This window comes from Haematobia irritans, chromosome 4 (assembly GCF_050003625.1).
Source record: "Haematobia irritans isolate KBUSLIRL chromosome 4, ASM5000362v1, whole genome shotgun sequence".
NCBI lineage: Eukaryota > Metazoa > Arthropoda > Insecta > Diptera > Muscidae > Haematobia > Haematobia irritans.
This window is the reverse complement of record NC_134400.1, coordinates 96,209,225-96,232,394: the sequence shown is the minus strand read 5'-3', so window position 1 is coordinate 96,232,394 and position 23,170 is coordinate 96,209,225. Positions and strand designations below refer to the sequence as shown.

The following is a 23,170-nucleotide window of genomic DNA, read 5'->3' as shown; positions in this document are numbered from 1 at the left end:
TTACAAACTTAAATCTATGGATGTTAAAACACACAATTCGCACACATTTCAAAATAGAATCACTTACTCCACTTCAAGCAATGCTAAAGGACTGCTTTTGTCACGAATATTTTTCATTATTAATGCCACTTTTTACTCATCCTCTGAATCCGAAGACGAGGAAAACAAAAAAACACTTGGATTCATAATATATTTCTACATATATATTTTAACACACAAAAACAATATAAATTTCTCAGAAATAACATATTTTGACCACAAAAACTTATTATGAAAATCTCTTTCGCATCCAATTTCTTATTACCATATATTTACAGCAATGTAAAAAAAGTAGTAGACAAAATAAATTACGATCGAATGCGGTGATCCCAAAATTCACACAAAAAAAAATTTTCTGATTCAATCACCATATTAATTGATCCAATTAATTTTTTAATTGAAATGTCTTCAATCACGAAAATGATAGTATCAATCACAGTTTTAATTGGGCATATAACAAAATTCTTGATTATTGAATTAATTGATTTTTTTCAGCAAATTTCAATTAATTTTGTAATTGATTCAATTAAAAATTTAATTGATGTTGATTGCAAAATTCAATTAATTTATAATTTAATAAAGGTAACTATTTGTAATTACTTTCTGAATTGGCTTAGAGTTTTTATTTAGATTAACAAATGATTGTTTGAAATACATTTTTAATTAAAAATTTAAAAAAAAATCAGCACTTTTTTAACTGAATTAGTCTTCCGAATTTGATTAAAAAGTTAATTGTATCAATTAATTTTTTAATTAATAATTTTAAAATTTTCAATCATTGACTTAATTAACTTAACAGGTTGGCTGACAAGTCCCGGTCTGACACATAGATGGCGTCGCTTGTATTAAATGCATATTATGTTTATATAGTACCAACCTTCGAATGATTCGTGTCAAAATTTGACATCTGTAAGTCAATTAGTTTGTAAGATAGAGCGTCTTTTGTGAAGCACCTTTTGTTATTGTGAAAAAAAATGGAAAAAAAGGAATTTCGTGTTTTGATAAAATACTGTTTTCTGAAAGGAAAAAATACGGTGGAAGCAAAAACTTGGCTTGATAATGAGTTTCCGGACTCTGCCCCAGGGAAATCAACAATAATTGATTGGTATGCAAAATTCAAGCGTGGTGAAATGAGCACGGAGGACGGTGAACGCAGTGGACGCCCGAAAGAGGTGGTTACCGACGAAAACATCAAAAAAATCCACAAAATGATTTTGAATGACCGTAAAATGAAGTTGATCGAGATAGCAGAGGCTTTAAAGATATCAAAGGAACGTGTTGGTCATATCATTCATCAATATTTGGATATGCGGAAGCTCTGTGCAAAATGGGTGCCGCACGTGCTCACATTTGACCAAAAACAACAACGTGTTGATGATTCTGAGCGGTGTTTGCAGCTGTTAACTCGTAATACACCCGAGTTTTTCCGTCGATATGTGACAATGGATGAAACATGGCTCCATCACTACACTCCTGAGTCCAATCGACAGTCGGCTGTGTGGACAGCGACCTCACCGGTCACCGAAGCGTGGAAAGACTCAAAGGTCCGCTGGCAAAGTAATGGCCTCTGTTTTTTGGGACGCGCATGGAATAATTTTTATCGATTATCTTGAGAAAGGAAAAGCCATCAACAGTGACTATTATATGGCGTTATTGGAGCATTTGAAGGTCGAAATCACGGCAAAACGGCCCCATATGAAGAAGAAAAAAGTGTTGTTCCACCAAGACAACGCACCGTGCCACAAGTCATTGAGAACGATGGCAAAAATTCATGAATTGGGCTTCGAATTGCTTCTTGTTCTCAGAATTGAAAAGGATGCTCGCAGGGAAAAAATTTGGCTGCAATGAAGAGGTGATCGCCGAAACTGAGGCCTATTTTGAGGCAAAACCGAAGGAGTACTACCAAAATGGTATCAAAAAATTGGAAGATCGTTATAATCGTTGTATCGCTCTTGAGGGGAACTATGTTGAATAATAAAAACGAATTTTGACAAAAAAATGTGTTTTTCTTCGTTAGACCGGGGACTTATCAGCCAACCTGTTAATGTTTCTATCATGATTAAAAAGTTAATTGCATCAATTAATTTATTAATTGAAAAAATTTTCAACTTCAATTAACTTTTTAATAGGAAATATTTTGGTGATATTTTTTTCTGTGTTTACAGCGATCAAAATGTTTCTCTATACGAAACAGAACTCGATGACGAATGGGGTGATTTGGCTCCAGCCCGGGTTAAATTGACAAAGATCTCAATGTTATAGTTACAATAATCGTACAGTACTAATACTTTTCCAAATGTAATTTGCAAATTTTTTAAGAAGAAAACTAAGTTTTTCTAAGAGCTTGCTAATTTGAAATTTAAATGCCAAAACATATGCCAAATTATTAAATGGCAAAAAAAAAAACGTTAATTGATAGATAATTTCTTGTCATTTAACATTTAAATATAATTTCGGGCATATGATCACCAATTTTGCACAAAGGTCATTCTGGAGGTCCAATTTTCGACCACCTTTTCGAGCATTTGAGAGGGTATTTCAGGAATGACACGTTGACTATTTGTTTATCCACGTAAACCAATGACTTCAGGTATAATCAAGTGGAGTTAAATCACACGAACGCGGAGGCCAATTCACCGGTCCATTTCTCGAAATAATGTCGTTGAAATATTCTTTCAATCATCCTGTACATGATCACCATCCAAAAATAACATTTTTCTCTTAAAATTGGCGCAGAAGCGATGAATTTAACTTGGGCTTGTCATAGGACGGATGTCCACCATTTTTCGGCAAAATTTAAATAATTTTTACCATTTTATTAATTCTTAATCTATTGAAACAAAAAAATTAAAATTTTTGCTTGGATGTTTGTATGAGTGAATTATTAAGGCACGAGAGAGCATTACCTGGTATTAAAGTAAAAGTCGTACAAATTTACATATGCAAAACCGTCCATGAACAATCATTTTCTACCATTGGCCTGAATTTATTTTCAATCGCCAAAACATCGCTGGCTATTACTCTAAAACTATTGGTTTCTTACAAAAATCACCTTTTAATATCAATAAAGATTTTTCTTTTCCAATCTACCGCACTGTGTGTATTTCACTAAATGGACGTTTCCCCATTTTGTGTCGCGCACGCAGTTTTATTAATGAAATTTATGACATATTTAACATTTCTTCTTTTTTTTATAAATAAAAAATAATGCTGGCCGTACACATGAATTATAAGAGAACGTGTGATAAACGATTGTACATGAAATGAACGGCCAATGAACGAATAATTTTGGCATCGTCATGGCTTCTGTTTGCTTGGTTTCATCCATCTTAGGTGGGTGAGGAATTTACAAAATAATATTGGAAAAGAATTGTTCAAAAAATTTTCTGTAATAGTCGATATTTGTTGGTAGACATGTATGTATATCTTTTATTTATTCTTAATGAGGATGATTGTTGTTGTTGTTGTGTAGTGGTTGACTGGTGGTTATATTGTTCCATAGGGTTCTTGCCGTAACATATTTTATATTTTACGCATCATAAATTTTTCACTTTGATCGGTATGCGGGAAAAAGACCCTCAACAAGTTTATTAACCGCATAACCTGTAATGCCAGGTCAAAAAGTGTATTTTGGCTAGGAAATGAAGATGTCAGCATCCATTGGTGATGAGACGATTTGTGTAAGTGCTTCCATCCTCTGTTTTTGTAAACCTCTGGCGTCTCGAAATTGAGTTTTCACAATTTTTCCTACTGTCTAGCTTGCGATTGTTATTGATATTTGTAAAACAAAAAAATATTGTAAAATATTTTCTCCATTGGAACTGAACAGACACCAAAGACATTGAATTCCCCATGACTTTTTCCCGTTCTCGTTTAATTTAAAGGTCACAAGTGTTACATATATTTTATAAATAATAATAAAAATCATGATTCGTTTGTTACTGGTTTCCATTTTATGAGTGGCATTGTTTATATTTCAAATTTTATTTTATGGGAATTCTTGAGAAACCACGAAAAAAGAGGCAACAACTTGGATTGCTGGAAAGCTATTTGAATACCCTACACAGGAAAAAAAAGTCCATTGTTAAACTAATGCTAACATTAACTTATGGTAAAATTATGTTTATAGCAAACATTTTTTTTGTTTGGGTAATGCTGACATTTTTTGAAGAAATTTTTCCCCGTCCCAATAAAATTTTCTTTGTTTAAAGTATGTCTTAAACATTTTTATACCCTCCACCATAGGATGGGGGTATATTAACTTTGTCATTCCGTTTGTAACACATCGAAATATTGCTCTAAGACCCCATAAAGTATATATTCTGGGTCGTGGTGAAATTCTGAGTCGATCTGAGCATGTCCATCCGTCCGTCTGTTGAAATCACGCTAACTTCCGAACGAAACAAGCTATCGACTTGAAACTTGGCACAAGTAGTTGTTATTAATGTAGGTCGGATGGTATTGCAAATGGACCATATCGGTCCACTTTTACGTATAACCCCCATATAAACGAACCCCCAAATTTGGCTTGCGATTGCTCTAAGAGAAACAAATTTCATCCGATCCGTCTGAAATTTGGTACATGGTGTTAGTATATGGTCTCTAACAACCATGCAAAAATTGGTCCACATCAGTCCATAATTATATATAGCCCCATATAAACCGATCCTTCGATTTGGCTTGCGGAGCCTCTAAGAGAAGCAAATTTCATCCGATTCGTCTGAAATTTAGTATATGGTGTTAGTATATGGTCTCTAATGACAATGACATGCAAAAATTGGTCGAAATCGGTCAATAATTATATATAGCCCTCATATAAACCGATCCCCAGATTTGACCTCCGGTGCCTTTTGGAGAAGCAAAATTCATCCGAATCGGTTGAAATTTGGTACGTGGTGGTAGTATATGATATTTAACAACCATGAAAAAGTGGTCCATATCAGTCCATAATCATATATAGCCCCCATATAAACGGATCCCGAGATTTGGTTTTGGATTCTCTTGGAGGAGCAAATTTCATCCGAGTCAGTTGAAATTACATTGTGGTAGTATATGGCCGTTAACAACCATGCCTAACTAGGTCCATATCGGTCTATAGTTATATATAGCCTTCAGATAAATCGATCCCCAATCACACAAAAATTGGTCCATATCAAGTTCATAATTCTATATAGCCCCCATATAAGCGACCCTCATATTTCAATTCTCTACGTACCGTGTAAAAGTCCATATCGATTCGTAATTATTTGTAAACTTACCTATACATAACTTTTTTGTCTAATATATACCACGTATGGACTAACTCACAATTTAGAAAACAATGTTAAGAAGTTTTAAGATACCACAACCCAAGTAATTTGATTGTGGATGACAGCCTTCTTAGAAGGCTACGCAATCAATGGTGGAGGGTACATGAGATTCGGCCTGGCCGAACTTACGAAATTACGAACTTATGAAATTCTCGTAATTTTCAAAAATCGTGATAGGACGGTACTAAGTTCAGTTTTCGAGTTGAAAAATCACATTATTTTCTCAATTACTTTTATTGTAATAATCAAAATTATAAATGAAGTCCCACGTATTTCTGCATAGTACAGGCCCAAAAATCGAAAGTCAAATTATTTTTTTTTTCGAATTTATTTTGTAAAACTTGAAAAATCAATTTTTTGACTCCGGTACAATCCCTAACATGCTTGGACTATAACAAAAACAAAAATATAACCAAAAAAATTAATTGATCCAACTATTAAAGAAATAGGAATTAGGAGATTCCAATTAAAATTTAATTGGATCAATTCGTGATTCAAGACGAAAAATATTTCTTTCTGTATATTTATCCAAGAAAAATTAACATTAAACGGCAGGCTACTTCTCAATAATGGCAAAATAATTTAATAAACATTCAAAAGTTGTGAAAACAAACGATTGTATTCCTATAATCAAATTTAATAAACTTAAAGTCATAAAACGCGGACCACCTGTATTCCCAAGGTGGTAATTTCTACAAGGCAAATATTTTTATATGATTTTTCTAGAGTAGCTTTTTCACAGCTCCTTCAAAGTCGGTAATTTTGTTTGATATCATTTGGTCTTTCTTTATGATTTCTATGAATTGAAATACCATAATATTCCATATAAATGTTTGTATGCAATGGATAATGATTTGAATGACAGAAAAGGTGTTAATGGAGATCTGTCAAGTGTTGTGATTAAATGTTTACAAATTTTCTTTTAAAGTCTGTTGGTGGCCCTATGGCCATATTATCCCATATTTAAATGAAATTCCAATAAAATGAAATATTTACAATTGTTCTTTTTATTATTTTTTTTAGCATATTGGGTCCTACAGCTTTACGACAAGCAGCCGAAATGAAAGATGGTCTTACACACAATGCCCGTCCCATTTACAACTATTCCATGCGTGGTGTTGTAACGTGTTTCACGGGCATACGCAAAAAAGATGAATTGGTGAGTTTTGTAAATGTCCATCGATTTATAAGATTCTTTGACACGATCGCTAATTGATTTTATTATTCGTTTTTATTTTTTCTTTTAAATGAAATATAGACCAAATTGGTGCATTTGATACATTCAATGGGTGGATGCATACGCAAAGATATGAATTCCAAAATTACACATTTAATAAGTTCACATAGTGGTGGAGATAAATATCAGTAAGTACCTTTGTCTTATTATAATAATTATTTTTTTTTTTTTAAATTACCCCTCCGACAACGACATTTTATATGTTCGCAGGTTTTTTTTTCTTAACGTCATCAAAGCAACATTTTTAAATTTCGATTATAAAATATGTAGTTTGGGCAGAAACGTAATTGGTTATTTATTGACATAAATCCTGATTTAATTACCAAACTCGTAGACTATCAAATGTTAAATCAGGAAGTGTTATGGCGAATATATTTATCATATGTATGTATGATATACAGGAAAGTTCCCACTTTTCCACTTCAACTTGTCCGTATGAAAATGCCCTCATGGATGATGCATGAGATAAGGGAGCCGATCTCCATATATGTTGGCTACATCTAGTATATGTTTTCAATTTACTTATACGAAGTTTCACACACAATAAGAAATTATTATTCTACAGTAAGCTATAGAATTTACAATACATAAAAAAATATTATAACTTGAAATAGATTAAAAATTTAACATTGAAAGTGTGCATAAGACAAAATTATTGAGAAAAGATAAACCTTTCTTGAAAAGGACGAGCAACTTTCATATCGCTTGAGACCATAGACCCTAGGTCTAGAAATTTCAAAGATATCAAATGGTCAGCATTATCGGGCTTTCGTCTTTTTGAAAAATTGGAAAAGTCGAGTTTAATTTTCGACTTTTTAGCTAAAAATCAATAGTCGATTTTGACCAACATAAAAAGTCCTTTTCAAAAATCGATTAGACAATTTGGAGGATTACATCCTCCTAAACTTCGGGTTTTAAGTCAACTAGTTTAAAAGTTGTATACTTAATTGGATTAAAATTCTTGCGGATCGTTAAAGCTCAAAAAGTTGTCATTGTATTTTAAACCACCCTTGTTTGCAAACTTCCTGATCAGGCAAAAACCCATTATGATTGATATCGAAAGGCAAAATAATAAAAAAAAAACTATGCTTTCGCACTCCATCCAAATCCTGCTATCTCATCTGTATTGAAATTTGCTGATATTTCCCTATGGCTAGGAGGTACTCATATAAGGAGATGGTCAGTCATGTCATTAAGGGATTTGAGTCATTCTCTAGTTGTGGAATAAGGAATTGAAGTATTTGATGGTAGGATTTGATTGAGTTTATATGGTTGCCATCACTAACTTTTCAGACAAAAAAAAAAAAAAAAAAAAAAAAAACGCTATAAAAAGTAGATAATCTTTGAGTGAGATGAAGTTTTAGTTCAGTAAATAGCGGAGCCTCCTTACCCGTCAAGTTTGGGACAAGTTTTCCCAAGCGTCTCTAATACATGGCTGAGACTCGTCATTCCTACTTTATTCTCACCATAGTAAAGTTCGCTTGCTTGCTTTATTTTGAGTACTGTATAGGCCTTACCAATCACAGCATTAGCTTGTGTAGCCTTACTGCCGCCGTTGTTGCAGACTATTTGCCATTGACATTAAAGGCAAAGCTACAGTTTAAACTAGTGAGTCTGTGAGACACATATACGCAGAAAATTTTCTGGAATATTCCGAGGGCAAGGTCACTGTGACTTTCTTCCTCCCTTCTTCAATATTGAGCTTTAATTCCAGCTTTCTTTTCAATATAACTATTAGGAACTTTTCTAAATTGTCATAAAGCTAATTTCTAGGCTACATAGGTTAGGTTAGGTGTCAGCCCGATGTATCAGGCTTACTTAGACTATTTAGTCCATTGTGATACCACATTGGTGAACTTCTCTCTTATCACTGAGTGCTGCCCGATTCCATGTTAAGCTCAATGACAAGGGGCCTCCTTTTTATAGCCGAGTCCGAACGGCGTTCCAGATTGCAGTGAAACCACTCAGAAATGTCACCAGCATTACTGAGGTGGGATAATCCAGCGCTGAAAAACTTTTTGGTGTTCGATCGAAGCAGGAATCGAACCCACGACCTTGTGTGTGCAAGGCGGGCATGCTAACCATTGCACCACGGTGGCTCCCAGAAGTGATGCAATGCTCCTATGATGTCATTGCATCTGGCGTTTAGACTAAGTAGTACCTATCGGTCAAACTTTGTATTTTCGCAACACTCTCTTTTTGCGTCGGTGAAATCACACAACATACCACATCATGCTACACATTTATAGACTATTAGGTGTTCATCCCAGTCATAACACCCAAATGTCTCTCAATATCTTTTTCTCACTTGTCTTCATTTATTTTCATTTTAGATATGCTAAAACTTTCCGGTTAACTGTGGTTCGTCCAAATTGGGTATATGCCGCGTGGGAACGTCGAAATGAAACACAATTTAAGGCGATCACTGAAGAATTTTCGAAAGAGCACAAACTGAAAGCCTTTGAAGGACAGAAAATATGTTTTTTTGGTTTTCCTGCCGATGAACATCAGCATATGGTAGATGTTCTAAAAAGTAATGGTGGAGTACCAGCCGAATTGGATGATCCTGAATGTTCACATGTGGTAAGTTTTCAATGTAAATATAAAAATGCACATAAAGAAATTATTTACTAAAGCACCAATTTATTTTAAATTTAATATACAGGTTATGCCTAATACGGGTGGTTACTTTTCTGATACTCTAAATAGTAATAACAATAATAACAATCTGAACACTAACAATACTTCTTCTAAAAAACAAACTAATCAAACCCCTAAAAAGTCGTCACCCATTACGGAAAATGATAATGAAATGGAGGTTGATGATGAAGTTGAAGTTGCTGTGCAGGCTTCAGTGAAGGGCATTGAAACGAGCACTACAGGTATATGCGAAAATCAAGAGGGGAATGCGAATCAAAATGACGAGCAAGATAACGAAGACGATGAAGATGATGACGACGGAGGCCATTTCGATGAACGTTTAGTAGTTGACTATGATGGTAATTTTAAACAAAGTGATGATGACGATTTGGTTAATGATTTAATACCATTTGTCGATGATATGGATGATGAAAGAGTTATTTTGAAATCTCAAGATGACAATTCTCATGCCAGTACACCTAAATCCTCTAAACCGTTTACTGCTTTGATACCTTCTAAACAAATCGAATACAAAATTAATAATTTGGCAAATGTGACGACAATCGATATGCAAAACAATTCAACAAATATATCACCGATTTGTAAAAAGCAAATCATTCCGATACAAAACACTAATGCAGACGATTCTTGTTTTCCCATGGATATGGATGCAGATGGTTTGGAAGTGGACGCCGATGCTGATTTGGATGAAGAGCAAAGGGAACTGAAACGCAAACGTGAAAGTCTCGATAGTATTTCATTAATGTCTGTTGAATCATTTGCGTTACCTACCAGCACAAAGAAACCAAAATTATTACGTACCGGTTCCATATCTCGTACAATTAGACGTTCCATGAGTTTTGTGGCCGTACGTACTCCAATAGCAAAAATTTTAAGACCACGTCGAAGTTCAGTAGCTCTCGATTCTGCCCCCTCGGATTTATTGGACAATGGTGATAATGATATGGATGATAATAATGAAAATGCCAATGATTCATTTTGCTCGATAGCTTCGGTGGAATCTACATTTAATGAATCTATACGAAAACCTGTTAAAGAAAAACTGCGTAGCTTACGCAATCGTATAACTCGTAGTAGTAGTCGTCGGGAAAAGTGTGTTGTCAGCAGTAATGTCAATAATCAGAAACCTTCAGGAAATCAAGAGGAAGAAGATGAGGCAAACAAAATTCAAGGCGAGAGAGATTTTAAAACACCCAAAGCACCATCGAAATACAATTATTCTTGTTTGTCAGCTCCAAGACCTACTACACGTTCCATTGCCCATTCATCGTTTGACACTTCTGCATCAGCATCAACTTCTAAAATTTCCAATAAATCTCTAAATCTATCAACCATTGACGGCAGTGGGCCCAATGTTACATCAAATAATTCTTTTTTCCAAAAAATGAATACTTCTTCTAACCTACCGGCTGATTGTAAAAATGTGGGTTTGATTGGTACTAACGATTTACGTCTCACATCCACTTCCCTTTCCTCTTCTATTACTAACACTACTTTACCGCCCAGTTCTCAAAACTTTGAATTTTCAAACAATCACCCTCATCACTATCCAACTCATACCACCACCATTGCGTCTCATCATGAAAAACTTATGCAAAAACCACTTCAAACAATTGCAAAACACAGTAATGCAACAGAAAATGTGGATTCGGCTTGGATTCAGCCATCGGTTGCATCAGCTGCCATACATTCGGTATTTAAATGTTATTTTTTTTATGATTATATGGCATAAAAAGAAGAACTTTTTTTGGTAAAAAAAAGTAATAGGAAATGGAAAACATTTGGTTTGAAAATATTTTTAAAAGAAAGAGGACATTTTCTTTTATGATCCACTATGATGCTTAAATGCCAACTTTAGATTAATATTTATAAAACTCATTTATGTAGATATGACATGGAAAATGGGTTTTAGGTGATGCGATTTTGGCTTTGCTTTTACTAAGAGTTTCTAAATAGATACGGATTGGTGAAAAATTATTATGATAAGTTTCCGTCTCAAATTTATTTACTAAAAATGGTTCATGTCGGTCCCAAATTTATTTTTGATAAAGATATACGCCTAAGAGTGTGATGCGATAAGTACATAGCCTCGCCAAATTAATTGGTCCAATTGCAAAAAAGTCAACTAAGGCTGGTACTTAAATCTTTTACTGCAAAAACATGTACATGTATGTATACAAATCCTAACATATGCCAGGTTTTCGATAGACGAAATGGGCTATTCAGTGCATTGTGATACCAAAAATTTCTCTATTATCAATGAGCGCTGTCCGATTCTATGTTTAGCTCAATGACAACGAACCAGAAATGTCGAAAATACGAAAATACGAATTTATAAAAAAAAATAAATAAATAAACCGGCCTCCAAATTTTATTTCTTGAGCTCTCAAAAGGTGCAATGTTTCAAGGAATTTTTATATAGATCCAATATTACTTCTTCAATCATTTTTATCCGATTTTCGTGAAATGTCGAATATTATGTGCCAATACTATACTCTTGAACACATAGTGTTCATTTGGATTTTAATTTGTGATAGTTTTTAGGGCCACCGTGGGGCTGCTTAGCATGCTCTCTTTCCAACTAAGGGACATGGATCCTATCCTAGCTTCAGGATATATCATGAGCATTATTTAGAACATTTGTTTGAAATTTGTTTTTTAATTATCAAGTAAAGTTACTTGATACTCTAACAAGGGTGTAAATATAGCGCGAGTGAATTTTTGTTAAGGCTCAGTCAGCAATTTGGCGTGTGGCCTCAACATATTTTTGAATCTATTTGCAATTTAACTAATTTTTGTCTCATGTTTTAAATTCTGTTTTTTGCTCTAAATACCAATTTTGGAAAATGGGCTATTATATAGATGTATTATATTTTTCTTCATACGCCATTGGACATGATTGATTTTTCATTTTTAGAACTCTATCTTCGGAATAAATATTCGAATACTATGTTTCCTGCCAAAGTCATAGCAATTTTTTTTGTTGCGAATTAGCCATATAAAATACATATATGACTTAATCTCTGTTTTGTATTTTGAGTATAGTGAAGTAGACAGTTTTTGCCATTTGTAATTTGCATTGCATTTTGAACATTTCTATTATGATCAAATAAATGAAAAACAACAATAACTAAAATGTATGGCTCCATTACTGATGCTTTTGTTTTTAATTTTGCATATATAAAAAAAGCATTTTTTATATACATATTTAATAACATAATTATGTATAATGGTGGTTTGGTGATGACTCTCTTTTGTTTGCCATATATTTTAGTAAAGAAAAACAAAACAGCACAGTAAATTGTAATAACAAATCAAAAAAAAAAAACAAATAAATTCAGTTAACTCTATAAGGATTAACTATAAAATCATTATGTCCTATAAATTGATACGCTTGTGCGGCAGTAAAATATAATTACATATTTATTTGTTTTAAAAAACTAATGTCTTGTGTTTATAAATGCCGTGCAAATTACAAATTTGAAACTTGTAAGAAAGGTGTTAATTTTATACCAAAAATATATATGCGATTTTTTCCGAATACATATGTTTTCCATTTGTCCTTAATTGTAAGAAGTCTTCTTTTTGAGCCTTTTTTGTATATACTTATATGAATTAAGTGAGTTTTTGAAAATTGTTGTAGAAATTGAAAAAAAATTAAAACACTGAATTTTTTTGTTTTTTATTTCCCCAATTGAATGTTTACAATTGTAATTTTATGTGCTTGTCGATTTTTCTTACAAAAACAAAATTATGTCCACCAGTTTTTAATATTATATTATATGTGCAATTATTTGATCAATATCTAATTTAAATACTTATATTTAAATCATTTTTCTGTGTTTTTTTGATTTGTTATATTTTTTAAACATATTCTTAATTGCTTTCCATTCAGCCATCACACATTTCACGTTTCATTTCATTTCGATTTTTTTCATTTTTAATATAAAAAAATAACAAAGAAGAAGCGATTTTTTAAAAATACTAAAAAATGGTATATAGATCGATTAATGGTCTATTATTAACAAAATAGCATAAAAAAGAGGAATATTAAACATATACACTTAAAACGTTTTTTTTTTTTCACCTAAAATAAAAACAATTTTCAATTTCTCTATTTTTATGATAAACACAAAAAACAAAACAAAACATCAACAAAATGTGTATACATATGTATGAAGCTTGGAGAATTTATGAATGAATTTATAAGGATGGGGTTTGTGTTATTTGAATATAAATGACAAGGCCAGGTGATTGAAATATTTTATAAAGAAAAATCTTTCATTCTATTGATTTTATATGAACATTGTTTTAAGTCAATGTACATATGTATACACTAAAATATACTTTTTGTACTAGAATATTAATTTAGATGATAAACAAATTAGCAATAGAAAAATAAATGTTTATGAGTTTTTATTTTTATTATTATTACGAAATCTAGGTTGTCGATGAGCATAGTACTCAAACAAAGCCAGAGCCAAAAAATCATAGAACCCATATACTTAAGTCCGATTGGTTTTGGTATACCATACAAAATGGTTATGCTGATGAAATGGATTATCTCTTTGGAGATGTAAGTTACCATAAATATCTCTTCCAAGTTTTAAGATGTATATTCATACTTTTGTTTTTTCGATTTTTATAGTATTTGGATAGTATTGCCAATACCCCCAATACAGACCGCCGCGATTCATTACCTATTAGTTTTAATAAACGTAAGCGTAAACGTTTTTCACAACGCATCCAATTGGAAGGTACCCCATTGGGATCCACCAAACGGCGGTCGTCGGTTTCAGATGCCGGCCTTTTATCAGCATCTGGTAGTTTCTTTGATTGTACTACTAGTCCCGCGAAATTGGAAAATGGTACTATGCTTACGGAGCCTGAAACATCAACATGTGATCAACAAACTCCAGTGAAGAAAGCATCAATGCGTTTTAATCATTTCATGGATTTCTTTAGTACGGAATCAAATTATGTTGGAATTTTGGATACCATAGTGAATGTAAGTATAATTGCAAATAGTCTAAGCTATTTTGTACTAGAACTTGGAAAATAATTACCATTGAATAACAATACTGTCGTTATTCCAGAACTCGTGGATTTTTAAAATTTTTTAAGTAATTATTATACACTCCACCATAGGATGGGGGTATATTAACTTTGTCATTCCGTTTGTAACACATCGAAATATTGCTCTAAGACCCCATAAAGTATATACATTCTGGGTCGTGGTAAAATTCTGAGTCGATCTGAGCATGTTCGTCCGTCCGTCCGTCTGTTGAAATCACGCTAACTTCCGATCGAAACAAGCTATCGACTTGAAACTTGGCACAAGTAGTTGTTATTGATGTAGGTCGGATGGTATTGCAAATGGGCCATATCGGTCTACTTTTACGTATAGCCCCCATATAAACCGATCCCCCGATTTGGCTTGCGGAGCCTCTAAGAGAAGCAAATTTCATGCGATCCGGCTGAAATTTGGTACATGGTGTTAGTATATTGTCTCTAACAACCATGCAAAAATTGGTCCACATCGGTCCATAATTATATATAGCCCCCATATAAACCGATCCCCAGATTTGGCTTGCGGAGCCTGTAAGAGAAGCAAATTTCATCCGATCCAGCAGAAATTTGGTACATGTTGTCAGCATATGATCTCTAACAACCATGCGAACATTGGTCCACATCGATCCATAATTATACATAGCCCCCATATAAACCGATTCCCATATTTGGCTTGCGGAGCCTCTAAGAGAAGCAAATTTCATCCAATCCGGCTGAAATTTGGTACATGGTGTCAGCATATGATCTCTAACAACCATGCAAAAATCGGTCCACATCGCTCCATAATTATATATAGCCCCCATATAAACCGATCTCCAGATTTGGCTTGCGGAGCCTCTAAGAGAAGCAAATTTCATCCGATCCGGCTGAAATTTTGTACATGGTGTAAGTATATGGTCTCTAGCATACGGTCTCTAACAACCATGCAAAAATTGGTCCACATCGGTCCATAATTATATATAGCCCCCATATAAACCGATTACCAGATTTGACCTCCGAAGCCTTGGAAGACCAAAATTCATCTCATTCAGTTGAAATTTGGTACGTGGTGTTAATATATGGCCTCAAACACCCATGCAAAAATTGGTCGAATTCGGTCCATAATTATATATAGCCCCCATATAAACCGATCCCCATATTTGACCTCCGGAGCCTTTTGGAGAATCAAAATTCATCCGATCTGGTTTGGTACGTGGTACGTGGTGGTAGTATATGTAGATATGATAGTATATGTAGTTAACAACCATGCCAAAAGTGGTCCATATCAGTCCATAATCATATATAGCTCCCATATAAACCGATCCCGAGATTTGGTTTTAGAGCCTCTTGGAGGAGCAAATTTTATCCGAGTCAGTTGAAATTTGGTACATTGTGCTAGTGTATGGCCGTTAACCACCATGCCTAACTAGGTCCATATCGGTCTATAGTTATATATAGCCCTCAGATAAATCGATTTCCAATCACACAAAAATTGGTCCATATCAAGTTCATAATTGCATATAGCCCCCATATAAGCGACCCCCCATATTTAAATTCTGGGTCTCTACGTACCGTGCAAAAGTCCATATCGATTCGTAATTATTTGTAGACTTACCTATACATACCTTTTTTGTCTAGTATATACCACGTATGGACTAACTGACAATTTAGAAAACGATGTTAAGTAGTTTTAAGATACCACAACCCAAGTAATTCGATTGTGGATGACCGTCTTTCGTAGAAGTTTCTACTCAATCCATGGTGGAGGGTACATTTCGGCCTGGCCGAACATACGGCCGTATATACTTGTTTTTTTTTTTTTTTTTTTAATTTTGTTATATAATGTGACTCTCCTATGTCCTCAATTACCTCACGACGTAGGCCGTATCAACTATGTGGGTGATGATCACTTCTTCGAAAGATCACACATTTCATTTTATTGCTTGTGGCATCCGTCTTGTTGAAAGAAAACGTCCATATCAATATAATTCGAACAATAAATTTTTTCCGCCGGACCATAAATCGAACCCAGCAGTCACATGTTGATAATACAGAGACTTCTTAACAATGTCTCTTGGGATTTCCGAGCCACAGATGCAACAAGTTTGCTTGTTGACGTAGCCATGAAATGAAAATCGGGCTCATCAGTCTCATAAAATGCGGTTTGTGAACTATGTAACAGCTGCCGGGAGATTCAATATAACACCTGTTGGTGGAAATAAAATATGTTAGATTAAGTTGAAACACATCATAACTTGGTATCCAGGCTCGAAGGGTATGACCCTTCTTTCCGCCGTCACTTTTTAACGTCTGTCGCTTATGCGTCGTCTCGCCACTAATTTGGTATTCCTGTAGAAAAGCGTCAATTTCGTTTTGTACCAATTACAAGACTCGTATTTTTCGTGAGTCACGGTATTTTTTGTGAGTCACGACATTTTCGTGCGTGAGTACAAGTTTTCTTTTCGTGAGTGTGCGTGAGTCCTACCAAACAATATCGTGTGTGAGTGTGCGTGAGTAAGATTTTTCCGTCGTGAGTGTGTGTGAGTAAAATATTACTCACGTGCACATCTCTACTATGCATGTCAAATTTGGTTTGTTTCAGATTTCGATATAGCTTCCATATAGGTTAGGTTAGGTTATAGAGGATGACACCAAATTCGTAGAACGGAACAGTGGTGTCCACTTAGACCATCCATTGTGATTCCTCATGGTTGTTTCTTTCCTCTTCGACATCTGTCTTCCTCTGCCCGGGTCGGTCACATCTCCTTTACGGTTCTCTAGGTCTTCTCTCTAGCTTCTGTATATATGATTTGGGTAAAAATGACCAAAATATCCACATTTTCCTTGTAAAATCGGCACTGCTAAGTCGAAAATTTGTAAAAACTGCACCAATTTGCCTTTATTTCTAATACATATCAATCGACCGATAAATCATAAATACAAATTTGCGAAGTTGGCTCAAAATATAGTGGGCCCCGCCCGACTTTAGACTTTCCTAACTTGTTGTTTTTTTGTTCCATAATTTAAGTTTTGACTTTAAACGGCCAAATAGCGTATTTTTAAGACTGGTCCAAAAGAACTTCATCGGAATTGGAAAAAATTGATGGGGGAACTCGTGATGCTCTTTAAAGAAATGTTTGTGGAACAACTTGCAATTTTTTTGACTTTCACAAACGATATTTATCATAAAATTACAACTCGCAAAAAAACGTCAACATCTGTTTTTATTCATAATTACCTCGAGCCAAAATAAAAAAAAAATTATTTATCATAAACCATAATTAGATTTGAAACAATTTTTTCGATTTATTCTTCCATAGCTCTTTAAAAATCCTTTAGAAGAAATTGCGGAATCCAGTGATGCTCTTCTCAATAAATCTGAAATAAAAGCAATTTTTGGTAATTTTATACCCATACATGAAGTACATCAGAGCATGTTGGAACGTTTACGTTCCATACACGGTAAATGGTCTGAAGATTGTTTGATTGGTGACATTATACTCCAGCATCAAGATGATCTGATAAAGGCCTATCCACCTTATGTGAATTTCTTTGAGCAGATGAAGGAAACTCTAATACAATGTGATACACAGAATCCACGGTTTCATGCCTTTTTAAAAATCAATCAAACCAAACCGGAGTGTGGGCGACAAACATTGCAAGATCTCATGATTAGGCCAGTGCAACGGTTACCCAGTATTAGCTTACTGCTAAATGATATTCTAAAACATACGAATAAAACTAATCCAGATTATTCGAGACTGGAAGAGGCCCTTAAAGCTATCCGTCTGGTGATGACACATATCAATGAGGATAAGAGAAAAACAGAGTCGCGTATGGCCATTTTTGATATCTTTAATGATATTGAAGGTTGTCCGGTAAGTAATCATTTGAAAATGTTGATTTGACCAATGTTATTGTAATTTGCCGTTTTTGTTTCATATTTCTCATAACAGGCCCATTTGGTTTCTTCAAATCGTAATTATATATCACGCTGTGAAGTTTCAGAATTAACGGATAATCTTAGTGGGCGTGGTGATAGTTTGGTACTGTACTTATTCTCCGATTCTATTGAAGTTTGTAAGAAACGTTCGCGTGGTTTCAATACCGCCAAATCACCTAGTACAGCTAAATGCTATAAGCACATCAAGTTGATGTCTCTAAATGCCATACGGTTTGTTATTGATATCACAGACAGTCCGCGGGCATTTGCTTTACTTTGTCGCCAGGACAAAGATAAACTGCATTCGTTTACCATAACCGATGAGGAAATCGATAAAGTGGTCTATTTGAAGACATTATGTAAACAAATGGCGGAAAATGCCTGCAGAACAGATACGGTGAGATTTAAATTAATATTGAGAAACAGAGGGGAATAGAATTAATTTATTTGTTTTTGTTTTTTTTTGTTTTTCTTTTTAACAGGACAAAGCCCTACTATGTCGTACTTCACAAGAGTTGGAAGTAGATATTAGTGATGTTAATCTTAGTACACTATCAAAAGCATTTAAATTGGCGGCACGCACACGTTTGAAGGTAGGTCCTCACTGATCATATTGTCCTTTGGATTATTTATCTTCATTAGTTTTATATGTGGTTATGGTTTATTTTATATCTATGTTTTTGTGTGGTATTATTTGAGTTTATCGCTTTTATGTATTTGTATTTTTTATGTTGATGTGGTTGTTTGGTTTCTAACATTCTATTTACTCTACCTAGGTCGGGCGCGCATTTTCATTCAACAAAACCCCTTCTAAATTGAAACGTGCTGTATCAACAATGATGACATCACCATTTGGTAGTACAAATTCTTTGACACCCGCCTCACAATTAGCGCAAATGCGTTTGGCCAGTTGTACAAATATACATGTAAGTATTAAAGTTATATTCTTTGATTGAATTTCATTCTGCAATGTTGGGATATTTGGAATCGCAAATGTTTGGTTCGGTGTATAAATTGAAACGTTTCAATACAGTTATCAGTTATCTTTAATCTCATGGTGTAAATGTATTTTTTAGGTTCTTTTCTAAAAAAACAGGCAAAAGTGCGAAAAGGCTTCGAATTCTGTTGTGAATTCCACGCATAGATGCAAAATGCGGGCATTTTCAGCATTGCCGACAACCGAGAGTGCTGCGATTGCCCTGTTTGCTCCTTTGAATTCTTTTCTGTCCGCTTAAATTACAGAATTTTTTAGGTTGCTGGCAACATTTAAAAAATGGGCATTATTCTGTACAAATAAAATGAAGGCAAAGCACTTTTTTCAGAAAAGAAAACACCATAAGTCGAATTGAAATTGGATTGATGTGTGAGAGTATAAAGTTTGTTTTTGTTATAAGTAAAGTCCCGCGATTTGAAATTTAAAATAACGGAACATAGGGGATTATGTCGTTTGGCCTGTAAAATTCACCCTTGCTCGAGTTGTTATTTGCCTTCAGTGTATACCTCAACATCAGCATGGAGCTGTTGACTATATCGGTAATGTAGGCTTAGGGAAACAATGGCATGTTAATTTTTTAACTCTCCGTTAAAACAACAAAAACAATTTCGCATCTCTTCAGATCGGTCACCCCTATGTTACGTCACCAAATACTTTTACAGTGGTCCATTTTAGTGGTGGGAAAGTAACGAGTATTTCATTATAAACATCCAGTGAGCGATGCCCGATTCTAAATTAAGCTCATTGACAAGGTACCTTCTTTTAGCCAAGTCCTAACGGTGTTTCACATTACGATGAAACCACTTAGAGAAGCTATGAAACAATCAGAAATGTCACCAGCATTACTGACATACTCCACCACTGAAAAAATTTTTGGTGTTCGGTCCAAACTGGGGTTGAACCCACGACCCTATATATTCTATGCGGGCGGTAAGCAAATTGGCGGATTGGAAGCAACATTTTTGGGTTGCCACAGTTGGTAGAACCAAAAATGGCAGATTCTTTACTGTTTGGTAGAATTCTTGATGTTTTGGTAGATTTTGCAGATTATAGAAATAAAATGTTGACAAAAATTTCTACAGAAATAACATTTTGAAAAAAAAAATTCTATTGAAATAAAATGTTGACAAAATTTTCTATAGAAATAAAATTTTTTGTTTGGTAAATTTTTGGTCCCGCTAATGACCAGTTATGATTATCGCTTGCCTATAAGCACCTTTATTTTTTTACATTCTGTATCAAATTATAATATTTTTTCGTTTTACCTTTCAGGAAGCTATTGATGATGACCACTCGGTTATGCGTAGCAGTTCACCTTCCACACACTCCGAGGTTTTAGTACCTCCACTATCTGTTCAGCCGACGCGTAAAAATATATCGTCCAGTATTAGCAGTGTTGGTCGTATATAATCATTTTGTGGATGGGATCACAGCAGATGAACTGATTTTATCGGAAAAAGAAAGAACCAATACTCGTTCAATTTAATTTTCTTGTTTGGAAATATTTTATACATTTTTCATTCGTTTATTGGCGTCCTAGTGTCATTGTCTATTGAAGACACTTTAAATTATATAAAATAATAATAATGATAACTCTTCCCTTCTAGTATAATATATATAATATATATTATTTTTAAATCAAGATTTTACTTGCATTATTATATTTACTTAAAACAACAACAACCAGGAGAGATATTCATGTAGATTTTTCTAAAGTATTTTAAATACTCGAATTGTATGTCTTTTGTTATTGTGAACAAATAAGGCTTTCGTTTAAGACACTCTATTCCCGTAAAATAACAACAATACTACTTTTAATGATTACTTTTAACTTTATGATGGACTCTTTTAAATTGTCTTCTTAATAAATATTGTAAGCTATTTGATAGAAAAATATTTTCTTAAATATGTATGTCTCTTAAACTAAGGGAAATTTCTAAATTGCGAATACTTGTGCATACATTTATTTTTTAATTTGACTTTCGTTAAATGTCAACTTCAAAATGTCGATTTTATTAAGGTAACTTGAATTGGCTCAATTTTATATTTCCATTGAAGAAATGGAAAAACTTCAACAGTCCTTTGGTGTATGTGTATGTTCTAGTAATACTGTGTGTATACATTTTAAAATAAAATGATTAAATTTATTATAATGGCCTAGGTTAGTTTTAGATGATATATTCAAGAACAAAATTTTACTTAAAATTCCCAATTTTGCTCGTCTTATACACATACCTTGTTACACGCTTATTGAAATATGAAAACCAACACACAAATATTTTACATATATGTTAAAAATAATAATAATTTATGTATCCCATTTGGTATATTCGATAACAATGTAATTTTGTAGTTTTATGAAAATGTTTCTAAATTATGCAGCCAAGATGCATAGCCTATTTAAAGCATAGGTATATTTTTTCTACAATGAATGTATCCTGTTCGTAATTGTGTAACAAAATAATTTTGTAAAATAACCAAAATAAAATACGAGATATTTTGTATATAAATGCTGTCATGTTTTTTTCTTTTTATCTCTGGCGTTGATCAACCATTATTGAGAAAACAAAAGATCGCCAAAATTAGGTAACGCATTAGGTGATTATGAAAGCTGAGCTCAAGTCCTTTCCAATGATCCTAGTCTCTATACCGCACGCGGCTTAGTTCTGACACAGTGGACTCCATTGTAAAAATTTGTTGAACATTTTATTTTCAAATTTGCGCTTTTCACAAATACTTTTCTAATGAAGACTGTCGTGGGTATGAAAGCTGGGCTCAAGCCCTTTCCAATGAACCTAGTCTCTACACCAGTTTTTGCATAGCAAGCCAAATAGTAAAAATTCAAATTCGGATTTGAAAACGTAAATTAGTATTTAAAGTGATGATTTGTGCCTCGGCTATGTTTTTGCTGCAAATTCGAATTTATCTTCACACACATCTTAGTCTACTAGTCCATCGAAATTCGGGGTTTTACATATATTACAATCGTATCTCAGTGTGCGTGAGTAACGAATTTCGGAAAAATATGCTCACGAACATACGATAAAACGCCTGCTAGCTGAATTCATTTCCAATTTCAGTGACACCTAGGATGCTTTCAGTCAGGTCCCTCAGGTAAATTACTAACAAAATTATTCGTGAGTCACGACATTTCTACTCGTGAGTGTGATCTCTAAAAAATTTTCGTGCGTGAGTAAAAAAATTATTTTTGTCAGTGTGCATGAATGTGAGCAAAATATTATAAAACATGTATATACGGCCGTAAGTTCGGCCAGGCCGAATCTTATGTACCCTCCACCATGGATTGCATAGAAACTTGTACTAAAGACTGTCATTCACAATCGAATTACTTGGGTTGCGGTAACACTTACCGATGGCATGGTAACGAGGTAACATATATATTAAGCAAAAAAAGGCCGATTAAATACGTATATAATTCAGTTTCACAAAATTTTCTATAGTAATAAAATTTTGGTAGATTATTTTTGGGGATCGGCTATATATAACTGTAGACCGAAATGGACCAATTTTGGCATGGTTGTTAGCGGTCATATACAAGCGCAATGTACCAAATTTCACCACGTACCAAATGTCAACCGGATCGGATGCATTTTGCTCCTCCAAGAGCTCAGGAGGTCAAATCTGGGGATCGGTTTAAATGGGGGCTATATATAATTATAGACCGATGTGTACCAATTTTTGCATGGTTGTTAGAGATCATATACTAACACCATGTACTAAATATCAGCCGGATCGCATGAAATTTGCTTCTCTTAGAGGCTCCGCAAGCCAAACCAGGGGATCGGTTTATATGGGGCTACATATAATTATGGACCGATATGGACCAATTCCTGCATGGTTGTTAGAGACCATATACTAACACCACGTACCAAATTTCAACCGAATCGGATGAATTTTGCTCATCCGTCAGGCTCCGG

General features: G+C 34.0%; 1 protein-coding gene across 3 annotated transcripts in view; it reads left to right on the top strand.

Moving 5' to 3' along the window:
* The window catches only part of pbl (epithelial cell transforming 2 pebble), a 77,858-nt gene extending 56,116 nt beyond the window's left edge, over nucleotides 1-21,742 (top strand). For 2 of the 3 annotated variants that reach the window (XM_075304313.1, XM_075304314.1), the window contains 11 exons: nucleotides 6,372-6,507; nucleotides 6,607-6,713; nucleotides 8,919-9,168; nucleotides 9,251-10,939; nucleotides 13,691-13,822; nucleotides 13,895-14,254; nucleotides 17,616-18,173; nucleotides 18,252-18,635; nucleotides 18,721-18,831; nucleotides 19,015-19,164; nucleotides 20,505-21,742. In XM_075304313.1, the coding sequence (XP_075160428.1) occupies nucleotides 6,372-6,507; nucleotides 6,607-6,713; nucleotides 8,919-9,168; nucleotides 9,251-10,939; nucleotides 13,691-13,822; nucleotides 13,895-14,254; nucleotides 17,616-18,173; nucleotides 18,252-18,635; nucleotides 18,721-18,831; nucleotides 19,015-19,164; nucleotides 20,505-20,642 (4,015 nt within the window). In that variant the 3' untranslated portion in view covers nucleotides 20,643-21,742. The remainder of the gene's footprint in view (nucleotides 1-6,371; nucleotides 6,508-6,606; nucleotides 6,714-8,918; nucleotides 9,169-9,250; nucleotides 10,940-13,690; nucleotides 13,823-13,894; nucleotides 14,255-17,615; nucleotides 18,174-18,251; nucleotides 18,636-18,720; nucleotides 18,832-19,014; nucleotides 19,165-20,504) is intronic. The other variant, XM_075304315.1, reaches the window with a different exon arrangement.
* The last annotated feature ends 1,428 nt before the right edge of the window (nucleotides 21,743-23,170 follow it).